Source organism: Sycon ciliatum, chromosome 1 (assembly GCF_964019385.1).
Source record: "Sycon ciliatum chromosome 1, ocSycCili1.1, whole genome shotgun sequence".
NCBI classification, from domain to species: domain Eukaryota; kingdom Metazoa; phylum Porifera; class Calcarea; order Leucosolenida; family Sycettidae; genus Sycon; species Sycon ciliatum.
Window position 1 is genome coordinate 51,396,820 of NC_088643.1, and position 15,219 is coordinate 51,412,038.

General features: G+C 47.3%; 2 protein-coding genes across 6 annotated transcripts in view; one reads left to right on the top strand and one right to left on the bottom strand.

Annotated features, from left to right (window-relative positions):
• LOC135805188 (polyhomeotic-proximal chromatin protein-like) lies at positions 1–2,625 on the top strand. Its single transcript, XM_065319196.1, has 2 exons — positions 1–1,416; positions 1,945–2,625. The coding sequence occupies exons 1-2, from the start codon at positions 1–3 to the stop codon at positions 2,623–2,625; spliced, it is 2,097 nt and encodes a 698-aa protein (XP_065175268.1).
• Positions 2,626–6,718: 4,093 nt separating this feature from the next.
• Positions 6,719–15,219, bottom strand: part of LOC135830954 (uncharacterized) — a 37,662-nt gene continuing 29,161 nt past the window's right edge. For all 5 annotated transcript variants that reach the window (XM_065343187.1, XM_065343189.1, XM_065343185.1 and 2 more), the window contains 3 exons: positions 10,137–10,286; positions 9,544–9,655; positions 6,719–7,936 (listed from right to left, as the gene is read on the bottom strand). In XM_065343187.1, the coding sequence (XP_065199259.1) occupies positions 7,741–7,936; positions 9,544–9,655; positions 10,137–10,286 (458 nt within the window). In that variant the 3' untranslated portion in view covers positions 6,719–7,740. The remainder of the gene's footprint in view (positions 7,937–9,543; positions 9,656–10,136; positions 10,287–15,219) is intronic.

The window sequence follows — 15,219 nt, forward strand, 5'->3', positions numbered from 1 at the left end:
ATGAAGGCGAGGAGCGGATACGAAGCGTCCGCAGATGCAGGTAACGTGGAACAATTGCCTGTAGACTATGATGCAGTGCTCCAGGGCCTATTTTTGTCCTCTAAACCTGGAGCCGATGTGCCTTCCTCGAACAGTCAGGAAAGTACCTATGCCTATGGTGGAAGAACGCTGGCAGATTTCGAGAAAAACGTCATTGGCAGCAGAGTAGGCATTAGTGCCACCAACCTACCAGATGCTACCAAGATCCCAAACTGTAGCGTTGCCAGTACGACAATGGTCAACGGATACCTGGTCAATGAACACCCCATGCCTTCGCGTGCTGTGAGTCACGAGGGCTTTCCCATGGCCAGCCCTGTGGACTCGCAGACGCAGTGGCATCAAAACTCGGCGGCTCACCAGCCGCAAATCCCGGAGACCTTTGCATCTGACCAATTGCTCCGCCAATTTATTATTTCCCAACAGACCCGACAGCAGTTTCAGCACTGCCAACAGCAGCTGCAGCAGGACCACCAACTGCAGCTGCAGCAGCTGGAGAGGCTGCAGCACCTACAGCAGGCCAAGCACCGCCAACAGCAGCAGCAGCAGCACCTACAGCAGCCACAGCACCGCCAACAGCAGCAGCAGCAGCACCTACAGCAGCCACAGCACCGCCAACAGCAGCAGCAGCAGCACCTACAGCAGGCCCAGCACCGCCAACAGCAGCAGCAGCAGCACCAACAGCAGCCACAGCACTGCCTACAGCAGCCACAGCACCGCCAACAGCAGCTGCAGCACCTACAGCAGACCCAGCACCAGCACCGCCACCAGCAGCCACAGCACCGCCAATACAACCGCTATCAGCAGGCACAACAGCAGTCACCGCAGCAGTCACAGCAGCAGCCAACTGCGTTCCCTTTCCCTGCGTTGAATAACTCCCAGTCCGTGGAAAGTCCAGCACTGTTGAATTCAGGTGGCAAATTTCAGCAGGCTGACTCCTATGGTGAGTTTGTATCCACACAGCTGTCTGCAGCCTCACCAGATACACCACGGCGGCAGCGGCTTGAAGGACCTGATCGAATGGCAATGACTGGCCTCTCGAGCCTGCAGAGCCCGGAATCGATCGGGAAGTTTTCCCCGCACGTCCAAGAGTCCAACAGCGTGCATGCTGTAGGATTACGAAATCACACTAATTCTATGCCAGCAGCTCCGGACCATTTCATGCCCGCTGCTCATTGTGGCTCAACCATGTCACATGGTGCGAGCGGAGGTATGTTCCCTACAGCGGCGGCACGAGCAGCCAATAATCAGCTACCGGCATATGGCAATCCCCTACAGTCCACTGTTGACGCACGTCATGCTATCGACGGTTCTACACCAGTGGAACAGGCTAACACGTCACCCTTCGTATTCTCATTAGGGAGTGACCAGCGTATGCGGGTGAGCTCCAGTGCCTCGATATCAAATGCCAGGTTGAATGTAGGCAGTGAGCAAAGCTGTATGCAGTTACGTACCAGCGGAGAGCCAAGTACACAGCAAAAAAGCACACTCGAATTGCTGTTATCTGCTCGCAATGTATGTTCGCCGGCATCAAACTCTGCACTGGCCACTACGCCGCTGTCTGCGCCAGTCTCTGCTTATACTGTGAGTGCAGATGGATCAGTAACAGAAGCAGCAACAGCACCACTACCAGCAGCAGCAGCCACACTAGCAGCACCAGCAGCAGCACTACCGCCACCAGCAGCAGCAGCAGCACCACCACCACTACCAGCAGCAGCACCACCAGCAGCAGCAGCAGCACTACCGCCACCATCACCAGCAGCAGCAGCAGCAGCACCACCACCACCACTACCAGCAGCAGCAGCCGGGTCACAGACTGCATCTCCGACTACACCGGCAGATCACTCTAATGAGACCAGCAATGTAGGCGCTACTCTCATACTGCATCATAGCGCACATACTGGCCAGATGGGTGTACCAAATATGCTGTCTCCACCTCCGTCATCAAGCGGCTCCAAAGTGGCCATTCATAAATTGCCAGCCAGTGGACATGACGCCAATGTAATGCGTGTAGTAGCTGAATTAAAATTGCGGCTGGAGCAAGCCAGGAGCAATTCGAATCCGGAGATACTGAAGGAGTTCTTGTGGGGTCAATGCAAAGCCCTGAATGCATCTGACAGGAAAGCTGTGCTGAACACACTGAGCAAAAGCAGACGGTCGCGCCGCCGCAGCTCAGCATCACTAGCAGCATCAGCAGCAGTGACGCCGGTCAGTCGGCAGACCAAGCACAATCAGGCGGAGGCTGACTGGAGCAGTCTCAACTCGCTCTTTTCGCGATCAGCACTGCCTGCCGCTCAGCTAGAGCTGCTGCTGCTGCAAGAAAAGCAGCAAAGCACTCCCACCGGCCAGCATGCAACAGCTTGCCGCCTCTCCGCCGGAGTTGATCGCAAGGCGAGCAAATTTAGTGTTGATCACCACTTGTTGCAATGTCTTGCAGACATGTTCAGCGGGCAACCGGAAAAGGACATATTTTGTGCCGTATCACAGGAGCTTCGTCTCTCTCAGCAAGGATCTGAGGAGAATGCAAAGAAGCCCACTGAACAAGCAGTGCCGCGACCAACAAGTCTTCCCTTGAGTGCTCAGCACTAGCTGCCGGCGGCTCCCATCAAGTATCGACCCACGTTGCAGGGATAGTCACACGTAAGTTCTGCCTAGCTTCCATCTGGAATTGTCCAAACTGCTGCTTCGTTTATTAAAGTATGACTGGGCATGTCTTGTGCTCAAATGATCTCGTATAATTGCCTATGCCTCCGAATGTCTTGCAATGTCTCCTAATCTACATCACACAGCACACATCATCACACAACACACACGTTTACGTCATGCGGTTGCGGCATTTCGTTCACAGTCACGGCGCTGCTTTCCCAGTGTGCTAAATCCAGTGCTGGGTACGATAGTCGGCCATGACGTAGCATGGTGAGTTTCCTTCTTTCACAGGTAGAAGCGCGTGGGGCACAATAACCCGGTAGAGCTAGCAACTGCCCACTAAACTGTGCACATCGTGCTGGGTTCAAGTGTTGCTGAGACACACAGCTGTATGTACATGTGCTCACTCCTCATTGCATTATCTCCCAGAAAAAGTCTTTTCAGGGGGCACAATAGCCCAGTGGAGCTAACACCTCCCCACTAAACTGTGCACATCAGTAGCACTGGGTTTGTCGCTGAGACACACAGCCGTACATGTGTACATATGTGCTCATTCCCCTTTGCATTTCACATCTCCCCCCCCCCCCCCCCAAAGTCTTGTCAGGGAATCATCGGTTCAAGTGTTTCATCAATCGTTATATCCGTCATTAGCTTGGTATCAAGACCTGTGCATGCCGCAGTTGAGTTTCACATGGCGGAGGTAATGATTCAGTCATTAACGGTCGCTAATCTGCACGTCTTATAAGTGGTTGTTCTTCCGTTCTATTCTTACTTGGCCAGTGCTGCAGTTTTCACAATTCAACTGCTGTTTATTTTCTCAGATTGCTTAGGTTTTATTTATATTTTTGCCAGTATCTTGCATTCAATGCAATTGCCATCAGGTAAGCTAGTCGTCAAATTTTTACCAATGCCAATGGTATTAACTTGAAGACTTCCTGATTTCCACCCAAGTTGCAGTGGGTGCCGCATTGTGTGCATGTTGGCACCTTTCGCACAACTGCTCCTGGTTCTTACTTTGCCAGGTGACCTGGTGACTGCATACGGCATTGCTGCTGACTGGCATACACAATATTATATAAAACCTAATCTATAGGTGTGCCTTTCGATCAGTTCGATTTTTTTTGTTCTCCTTGTCATGAAGGTGATTCAGTGTTGAAACAATGTGTTGTGGTGATTTGTGAATGCACCAAAATCAATCCTGTCTACCGTCTAATGTGTAGTGTGTAGTGTGTAGTGTGTAGTGTGTAGTGTGTATTATGTTGGACGTGCGTATGCATGCGTGCTTGCATGCTGGAGCAGTGTGTGAAAACCAGGGACGGTCCGCGTCAAGACGGATTCGACGGTATCAGGAGGGCGTAAATTTCAGGGGCTTGACAATAAAATTATTTCCCCCGTGCAGTCGGTCAGTCTGTCGAGTCAAGTCGGCGGAAAGGCGTGAGGCCGTGAGCGCCGGTGTGGGGAGCAAACACCTTTCCTATGCATACATATAATGTATAATGATAAAAATATTATAGCCCAGGATCCTCCAAAGAGTTATACTGCATCCAGAGCACATTATATTTAGACGGAGGTTTCACAAAGGCAGACATACGGAGGTTTCACCGGTTATCGTGTACACGTACTACCAAGAATACATTGTACTTTTGGTAGTAGACCTACTGTAAAAGCAGAAATTTTTGGTGGTGTAATATTTTCGGCATTCTCCAAAATTGGCGGTTCGGTGGAGGGAAATTCTCGGTAAACCCGCTTTCCAGGTAAGTGTACTAGTACGGTACTATACCGACATTTTCGGTGGTGTTTTATTTTCTGTAAAAATGTCGGCACCGAAGTTACCGAAAATAAAACACCACCGAAAATTTCTGCTTTTACAGTACCCTACCTATACTATAGTCACCAGTTAGTATACCGATCAGGCCAATCTCTACAAATATCGGAAAATATATTGACATTTGATAAATACCCACACTCATTAGTGACCACACCATCAACAGTATCAAATTCAAATAAACTTGCTTGACTCAATAAATACCACTGTACTTTTCCATGCAGCACTGCCCTTTTCCCTAAAAAGGAGTATTAAAATTATAAACAGTATGTAGTAGCCTCAGGATTTATTGCAATTACATACCAGTTACAAAAACCTCGGGGGACCGCTCGGTGTTTATACCGGTGTATGTAATTGCAATAAATCCTTCGGCTCTACATTTATTATATACGTAAACTGCTATGTCAAATCATAATAATAGTATACACTCACGTTACATCAGGACCCCTCCTCCACACACACACACTTACCAAGAGGACATTCATGTAACCCCAAGGGGAGGGGGTATATAGTGGGTATGTACTCTTCATAATACCAAGAGTCCATAACCCCCGGGGGTTATGCACTCTTGATAATACCGGTATCAAAGGTCTGCGAAGTTTGACCGACACACGGCCTTTGCCTTTGGCTTTGGTTTGGCCTGCCAGACCTTTTTTTGGTTACTTACACTGGGAGTACGAAACTCGAAAGATGTCATCGATTTTCAAAATCCTATAACATAGGATTTGAACTCCTCAAAGGCATTTGTGGGGCATCTCATCTGTCCTGTTTACCTCATGGAAGACATTATTAATTTTTTAAATTAAGTTGTGAGTTTGTCCTGGTCTAGAGCGTGACAATACCGAGTTTGCAATAAATCAACCTCATGCACAAGGGTTTCCATATCGAATGAACACGGTAATATCCAACAAAAGTAAGGATATACATGTAGACATGTGAGGTGACAATCCAATTACTTGTGACTGCTTTGAGTATAAACAAAAAGTACCATGAAGCCAAATTTTACAGGACTAACCAGGGAGTAGTACAATACCGTATTGTACTACTCCCTGGGACTAACTAACGACAAAGATATACCAGGTAGTAGCGGAGGACTGCATGTTCGACATGTACATCGAGCCACTGCTTGTAGCAGCCCGAGAAGACCATCGGCAAGAGTCCATAACCCCATATTAATTTTAGGTTAGGCCATGGTAAAAATTAGCTTCGATTCTCAAGTATGCACGCACTGATTTTTGGCGGCGCACCGACGATTTTTTTAATTTCTATGCATGCATATGCGCACATGAAAACGGTCAATGCGAAAGGCATGAATCAGGGAGTAGTAAAATACCGGTATTTTTCTACTCCCTGGCCTGAAAAATAAAATAATTATATGAACCTGTGACGTACATACCGTAAAATCCCGCCAGAGCGCCCCTACCTCCTCGACGCTTCAGGTGGGGAGGGGCGGATGGGCGAGTCCTACTTGCCGCATTCAGTGCTACATGAAAAAGTACTCACCCTACGAAAACTGTTCGTGCATCTCGTACACCGACCAAAGGTCAAGAGCCAGGAGTCGAACAGACCCGACAAAACGCAGCGTTTGTGCGATCCCTAGTCAGGAGGGTGGGCACTATTGCGTACATTTCCAACGGGGTCGAGCACGCGTCTGCAGTGCAGTACGGCATCACAGACTGCGACAGAGTCATACGAGGATACAATCAATCACGTCCCTGACAAGAAGTCAGGGAGGGGCGGATGGGAGAGACGGGGCGCTCTGGCGAGATTTTACGGTATGTGTGACCATATCTTTGGAAAAAAATTGTGGGAAATAAAATATAAAAGCGCTCGCTCGCACCGATTTTCACAGGCTCATGACCTGAGAATCAACTTTATTTTTTTACCATGGCCTTATGGACTCTTGCTATTGAGGATATTAATTTTGACAACGGTCCCATAAAAGATGAAAGCGCACAAGCCATGATAAGCTGTCATGCCCTTCTCAACCTCATGCATCGCAATAAGAGGTCATACTAGTGCTGCCCCCCCCCCCCCCGCCCTTCCTATGTACATGATTGTACTCTTGATTGCAAGAAGGCAGTTTACAAAACCTTCCAGCCTACACTAGATACGGTCGGCATTACAGGTTTGATCTGTGCACGCAGCGGGTTGAGTGTTTGAGCACGAGAGCTAGTGGCTCGTAAAACACGCAAGTAACTTTCACAATAATTTTACAGTTTACATTACAAGTCTTCTTTTCCGGAAATAATAAAAAAGGAACTGAGCTTCTGTGAGCACTGTGTGCCAACAGAAACAGTTGTACTTGCATGTGTGAGAAGCGGAAAACGAACGAAACACTCAAAGGAGAACAGCACCAATACGGTGTGACAATCACTGGTGTCGGCAGGTGCATTACAGACAGAGCTGTTGTTGCATATGAATGCGGGGCTTTGACTATTTACAATTTGATGGCTGAGAAAACTTGAATTGAGGCTGAGGAATAAAGAAGGATGCTTGTGCACACGTATATTATGGAAACAGCACTGGCAACGGAATAAGAGTACTATTCAGACTGTATCAGGTGCCAAGTGCGGAATTTTCTTCAAGGGTGGGGCGGGTATTAATTTGGTTACTTCCCGTACAAAATAGGACTTGTCGAAATCTTAAATCGAACAAAAACACGCGCAGAAGTGAAGCCTGTACAGATAGAGCATGGTGCAGCTGTGTAAATCAGTGCCAACAAGACCTGAGTGCAGAAGGGGTTAGGTTAACTTTATAATAGATAAACATACTCAATAGATAAACATATATACACTGATGAAATTTTACAAAGGAAGCGTGCCACTGAAGTTTGTCAGCAACGGCGACGACGCACTAAGAGATCAAGTTTTACGACGCTGACTAAAAAACAGGCGTGGAAGAAAGGAAGGAGAAACTCAAATCCTGATTCTAGATAAAAGCCGATGGTGGACATGACTCCACTCGATCGGGATACGAGGCAGCAGAGCTTGGTCGCTGGTGCATGTGTGTGCGTGCATATGCGTGTGTATGTGTGTGTGTGTGTGTGTGTGTGTGTGTGTGTGTGTGTGTGTGTGTACGTGAGCACGCGTGCGTACGTGTGTGTGCTTGGTATTATATAACCCAATACTAGTTCAGAACTAGTTTCATGCTGTCAATCTAACAATGTGTGTGTACTTGAGCATGTCCATGTCTGTGCTCTACCTGTGAGAATACGGGTGTATAGGCACTACTCACCATGGCTGGTTCTCAATGAACACCTCCTCGGCATGCTCAATCAACAGGGTGAGAACATTCTGCAGTAACCTGGGTAGGTCACGCATCAGCACCATGTCACTACCTTCCATAGCTGGTCGCAATAGATTAGGCCAGAACACGACTGCAAGATTGCTGGCTTTCATGAGGTTTTCTGAAGCGTGTTCAGCAACTCTGTGTAAAAATAAGGCAACACGTGTAGACAGACAGGCATGATAGCACACGGAAACAGAATATCGGTATAAGGGCGGGTTCAGACTACCTAGAACCCCAGCAAATCGCGACTGGCGATGAGCCGTGAAGGACATTTATACCAACGGTAAACTAACGTTACTTGTGCAGCTCTCACCGCGGCACTGAGAAGAGATTTCCCCTACTCCCAGCCCGAGGACCTTTTTTACTGCCGGAATGCTGTTTCCGCTGCAGCAGTAAAACTTTCCCCCGGTAAAGTGTCTGGAACGTCATGTGATCAAATCACCCAGGAAACTTTTCCATTCTGTCCCTTTTTATCGGTAGTCCGAACGCGCCCTAAAGGAGCATTCCTTGACACAATCAACAAGACAAAGTAAACCAGAGAAGGTAAGAGCTGACTTGCTCAACGTGTCTGCTCATTTCTTCGGCAGGCACCGTGGGTGTGGTGAACGGTGCAAGGCAAATGGCATGTTTGGTCCAACCAAGCACACAAGGGTTTACCCAGGGGCAAGCTCCTCCAGTCAGAATCCCTCTACACGTTCTTCTCAACGCTCCTTGCCACTTATGCTGGGAATCCGGAGAAGCTTGCCCAAAGTGGCTGTTCAAACAGGAGTAAGGCTCTCAGACCTGCTCAACGCTTGCTCCAAACGGCTACACTATGGCAGATCTGAGTCGTACGACTTTCGTGTAGCATGTGGTGTGTCCCACCAACATATTGATGGTGCTAAGTCTCACAAGTGCCGAATTCAGGAGCACACACGCGCGCACATACACACGCACACACACACACACATTTAACGGTTTTCGGAGAAAGTAGACAAGCGGAAGGAGTAGGAGCGAGCCCAGAAAAGCAACACACCGTTTCTTTCTCAGCACAGGCCATTACCAGGAGAAGCAAGAAGGCACACCGACTGTTCTATGCCCGATATGGATGTGGACACCGCAACTATACCCGATTCGGATGTGGACACCGCAACTATACCCGATATGGATGTGGACACCGCAACTATACCCGATATGGATGTGGACATCGCAATCACATCGGATTCGGGTACAACAACCATATCAGATATGGATGTAAACACCACAACCATTTATTCAGCTTCAGAAGAGCTCTGCTGTGGATGTTTATAGTGGATGCTGTCATATTGTGTGACCTGGAAACAACCAAATTCGACAGCTGCTAGGAAATTGTCCAAATTCCGGGCCACTACCGTACTGGCAATATATGTTGCCGCGTAACGCAGGGGGGTGCGGCGTAACGCGCGACCAGGCTAGTGCGACAAATTTTCGTTGCGTTCGTAACGCGCGTCCGGCGGGGTGCGGCGATCTTTTCATTGCAAAAAAGGCTGAAAACTGTGAAAGCACGTGTACCGCGTGGTGAAAAGTTCAAAACTGGACGCAGCAGGAAGTCCTGCAATAGCAAAAAAAGGACTGCGGCAATATAGAAACCTGTGTAACGGCTCCTGTGCGACTTTGCATGTAACGCCCTGCGTGCGGTAAACATGTGCCAATGTAACGCTTCATGGCCTCACTGCGACCATATATATTGCCAGTACGGTATTTGCTCGGCTAGCATACTAAATTACCTTTGTAAGTGACAGCAAATTTCCTGCAGCAAAGCTCGATTGCGCTGAGGCATGCCAAATACAACGATCAGTTTCAGACGATCCACCATCGATTGCGTGTCCTGATCCAGAGCTGGTGAAAAAAACACAGGCAGAGAGGTGCGCGCACATGCCAGCATGCGCATACACATACAGGCAGAAATCAGCGCAGCACGGGATGTACTCTTCGGCAATAGCAAAGAGAAACACAGACATTAACACATTGGAGAGAGTACCTACATGCTGCTGTGTACATTGGAGACTTGTTGAACTTTCAGACGAGTAGAAGATGAGCACAAGTCGAATGATCATTCATTACCTGGGCTTTGTTGCGCCAAGTCTTCAGACAGCCTCATCTGTATGAGTGGATGACTGTTCATGCATTGGTTGCTCTCTACCAGATTTGCCTCGCATTTGTGTCGTCGCAGAATGCAAAAGATGCATGTATGTGGCTCAACTTCTGCCATGCACATCCTGGTACGGAGTGTAATTCATCACTCCATCAAGGCATGATGAACAGATGCATGGCAGAGAAGACATGACAGGTTCAACTGGCCATGGCACACAGCACTTACTAGGAATCTCCACAAGTCGCGACGTAATCGACGCGGGAACAACTGGGTCAGGTATTTTCCTGAGAAATGACTTGAGACTGGATGCTATGCAGTTCTCATCATAACGATCCGGTCGATCATCACAAACACTGAATAAGTTTAAATTGTGATCTGCAGCGCAAAAAAATTATCAAACACAGAGCATACCAGATTGAGTCAGACACTACTTGTAGTAGCTACCAAGTCACACATTTTCGATGCTCGACAATCAAAACCAGGGAGTAGTACAATACCGGGAGATGACACGGGCACACATCCAGGCGGGCGAGCTTTGCCTCAGGTCACTTTTCTGTGGAGCGCTGTGTCCCGGGAAACGTCACGAAATGTCGTACTTTGCGTACCTTTATCGTAGCATTTCGCAGCATTTTTCAAAAATTTTCATAGAACCATTTCAAGAGAGTGCCAGAATGCTGTCAAGAAGTTTTCGAGCAGTACTTTTCGAAGTTTGTTTTGACGATGTAGGGAAGGAATCCATCAGTCTTTGCTGAGTGATGAGGATGAATCCTACGAATGATATCAAGTAGCAGCTGGCCTTCGCACAGGTACCTTCAGTGTATCCAGTATTTACGTGGGCGGCTTGTAAGAGTGAATTTTTCTTCCTAATTTAATTTGTATTACTTTTAGTTATTCACGTCGTTTCTAGGGGAATAGATAATGTTGACGCAAGTTTTAGTCACAATGAACGACATGTTTCAGGTATGGCTGACCCGTCTCAAGATAGTAAGACTATTCCGAATCCAGATGCTATAGTCGTCTGAGTGAAACACAAAATAAAATAAATTTTATACTGCTGAGACAACTAGCTATTCGCAAATGTCACTATGACGCATGTCTGTGTCAAGCAAGGAGTAGCACAATGGTACAATGGTATTGTGCTACTCCCTGCTACAAAGCCTGAGATGTTACGCGTTAACAGGAACTGGTGTTGATGATAAAGGCAGTGTGGAATTATGTACATTGTTACTGGTGCAAGTAACCATGTCATGTATGTCATGTATGCAGGTAATCAGACCAAGCGTAAAAGGATAAAGATAGCCTGCTTATGTACTACTAGTACGTGTGCTTATTATAGATACTTTGTGTGACTACTAGTTGTATGTGTCTGCATATTACTATACGTAATAGTACGTAATTGCTTTTACTACAATTTGTACTTTGTGGGGAGCTGCGTGACGATGAAATATGGCCACGAAGAGCGTACGCAATCAGAATCGTACAATATCATTACGTAGAGGATATAACCCGAGTCAGAGGGTTATACCGGCTGAATATAAATCCCGACTGCGATAGCAGGAGGGATTTATATGAAGGTACGGTATAACCCGACTAGGAGGGTCATATCCTACTTATGCCAGGTACCCCTACGCATTTCCAGAACAACGAACCTATTTGGAGATCTCGTACATCATGCAGTACATGAACATCTTCTGATGGTTATCAGTTGTCAATTGAAAGAATGGTCGAGCAACATCAGAAGGAAATTCCTCTGTGGATGTTTGGCATAAGATTTCCTTTCAGTTCCAGTGCATATTGTAGCATCTTCATGATCTTGTCTCGTGAGCGGTGCGGAAATCAACTGAATTGCTGGGGTGCTGGAGTTTGTCGTTGAATCAAACTGCCGTCACTAGTGACATGTAGATTACAGCTTGAACTCTTTGGGAGTAAGTGTTACTATAATTATGGTACAGTGCTGATTTTAACATGCGGCATCTTATAATCAGTTTGCTTACTACTTGCACGTAGATGCATTTGCATTAGGGGTGAAACGGTTCCATGTTTTTCATGTTTGGGTACCCGAATGCCAGCATTGTTTCCCACGGTTCGGGTATCGGTTCCATGCACTCTTTTCTCCAGACCGACAAAATGCATTCGCGACATTATTTTTTAGAAAAAACATTTTTACGAGCAAGAATGAGACATCGGAGAGTCCAAGTGCGAAGAAGATAATGACCATGATGACCAGAGAACCCTTTGGAAGAGCGGTGATCGTAAGGTAAGACATTTAAAATCTTGAGTAGACTTGACGTGTACATGTATTTGTAGGAAGACGAGATTTTTCGAGTTTCGGTTCGAAATTTGACGGAACGGGTACCCGATTCTTTTCAGCTGGCGGTTCCAAAACCGGTTCCTTACCCGAACCGTTTCACCCCTAATTTGCATACACCCGTTTTGTATCACTGTATCACATTTCAATCCAATCTAGCATTTTCCAATCAGGTTGAAGTACACTCTGTACTATAAACTTAGTTACGAAGGAGACAGTCTGTTGATGATCTTCAACTCTTTGAAGTACAATGTACATTGCTGACCCATTTGGGATACGTCGTGGTTATTCGACGTTCTTTATCCTCAGATTCAGTATAATAGAATACTCTGTAGACGAATTCCAGGTCATTCTTCTTTTCCATTGTGTACTGTTCCTCGTCAGTGTGCCGTTCTGTGTGGAGTGTACACGTGCATGTGGTGTCTGTTGTGAATGGTCCGCGCGCTGGAGTACTGCCGCCGTACAAGTTCACTGCCTTTCAGACAGTGAACTTGTACGGCGGCAGTGCCCTAACGTAAGTACCGTGCACAGGGATTTATATTGGCTAGTATCAATCCCGCGCGGGATTTATACTGGCCAATATAACCATGGCTAGATGAGCGCTGATTGGCTGAAAACAGGCCCACCGTACCGTACCATGGTGTAATCCATGATTATAACCAATGTTACTTTTATGGCACCGTGGAATCGTGTACAGCGTACAATGCCACAAGTCATCCCTGTGCCATTCATGTTATGCAAATAATCACCAGGGAGTAGTACAAAAGGTGATCATGTCAAACACAAAAGGATAAAGACGAATAGTTTTATGTATGCGCACGTGCGCGCGCGTGTGTGATGTACAAGTACAAGAGGGTGTGTGTATGTGTGTGGGTGTAATTGCAATTGGCGTTGGGCAGGCAGACTTCGCAGCCGCACCCAAGTCGTCGCTCTTCCTCTTCTGTCCACGGGTTCTGGGGGTTAAAAAAGCAACAAAGCAAGCAGGCCTGGCCTCATTCAGTGCTGAAAACAAGTGATCTTGAACATTATGTTCAAGTCTGTACAAATAAATAAGTTTCAAAATTTTCGGAATGAGTTTTCCAAAGTGTTACAGTAGCTAACACGTTGAGATGAAGTAGAATGGTAGACAAATAGGTATAGTTTCGAAATATCACAACTTGGTGAGGTGTCCGAGTGGGTCCAAATGAGAAATTCAGGTTCGTGTTACACCATGTCAAGATGAGAAAATTCCATCACATTACTTACCTAGGATAGCGTCCTCCATATTCGTCACTTCCATCCATTTTGGGGAGTCGAGACTTGGCAGCAGTGTGGACGATGTATCAGAGTAGCTCCCAAAAAAGGCTCGAGCTGAAAAGAACAAGTGGCAGCTTGTCACGAAGGGATACGTCTGGTCTTCTCGTCACTATTTGAAGGTTTCTCAGCGCTGTCAAAAGAGCACAAATTTGAATTTTCGCGCGGTTTGTATTTTTTTTGTGAGGCAAAGCTCGTAATCCCGGATGTGTGCCCGTGTCACCTCCCGGTATTGTACTACTCCCTGATCAAAACAATCAAAACATAATTGATTTCCACTCCAAGGTACATGTAGCATGATCTGCATTCCGCGGGCGACCGGCAGCAGTTTTTCTCCCTTTCCGCTTTGATGAAGAAATCAAGCAGTGGTTCTCGCAAGACTATGTCTAGACTGCCCGTTTTGATCTCAGGAGCCCCGCGCACATTCTCTTGGTCATCTGACGAGAGACGTATGTATGTGGGATAGAACCTCACCTCCGGAGAAAATCTTGTTTGTCAACGCCATCAAAGGACCCCAAGGCACTCAGCTTGAGGTAGCCGTCGGTGTGCTTCTCGCTGGTCAGTCCGGACCGATGGAACGCCTCGCCAACATGAAGTCACGCCTGGAGAGTTTCTCTAAACTTTCCTCTGCAGAATATGAGATGATGGAGGGATGCTGCCATTGTCGAAAGGGACTCAACCAGCTTGGGGAGAAGTTCGCCGCCATTTCCTCTCCAGCCTGCAGCTCTGAACGTGCTGGTGAAGACCGCACCACACGAAAAGTGGGAGTACCATAGGGTACACGTCCTCTTCTAGCTATGGTCCTGGAGTACGTCTCAAGGAAGCCACAGCTGTTGCATTGCCGTCTGCATCGATCGAAGAGCATTTTGAGCGCATTCAGAGGCAAACCAAGGCTATTCTGTAGGGTTTGGAGGAGGAAACACTCCAGGATGTGCTTGAGGTGTGTAAATCTCTGATGTCTGGTCCAGTTGTCGATGCGGTAGTCTCAGCTGGGCGCCTGGGAGTGCCTTCTGAGTCATCATCTGACGAACCAGTACGCCCTTAACCTGTCCTTGCCACGTTTGCCAGCAAGGCAGCCAAACTAACTTTCTCCCGAGGCCGTTTCAAGCTTACATACTGTTGAGTTCGAAAAGGAACTCCCACATGCTTGGCGTTCTCCACTAGCCAACTCTATGCCGATGATACAAATGTCTAGGTTGCAGATCAGACTGCTGATGCAGCCACTGATAAAATGCTTGAGAAAGACATGCACTCAGTCAGTGAGTTTCTGCAATCCAGATGGCTCAAATTAAATCCAGCAAAGACTCAATTTCTTGTTCTGCCGAAGCCCACTACTGTGCTTGCATCCCGTCAGTTGAGATTCTATGGCACTGTAGTCCAACAACTGGCATGCACTAAATACCTTGGTAGCAAGTTGACGCCCTCGGGAAGAAGGTCAGCGCAAAGATGAATGCATTTCGGCGCTGCTGAGGGCGTTGCTCTCGTGGAATGATTACCCAAACAGTAACATTGAAAAATCTCAGCACAGCATTGTAGTTTTAGGCTCGATCAGGAGTTCGAATGGAAACGCATCTGCTCGCTGCAATGAAAAAGAACTTACTCATGCCATTCGACCAGCTATTGCTTGATTCTTCAAATGAACAGGTGATTCAGCGAGCATCCAAAGAAAGACTACAAAAAAGGGGAACAGTTTCTATGACATCGCCG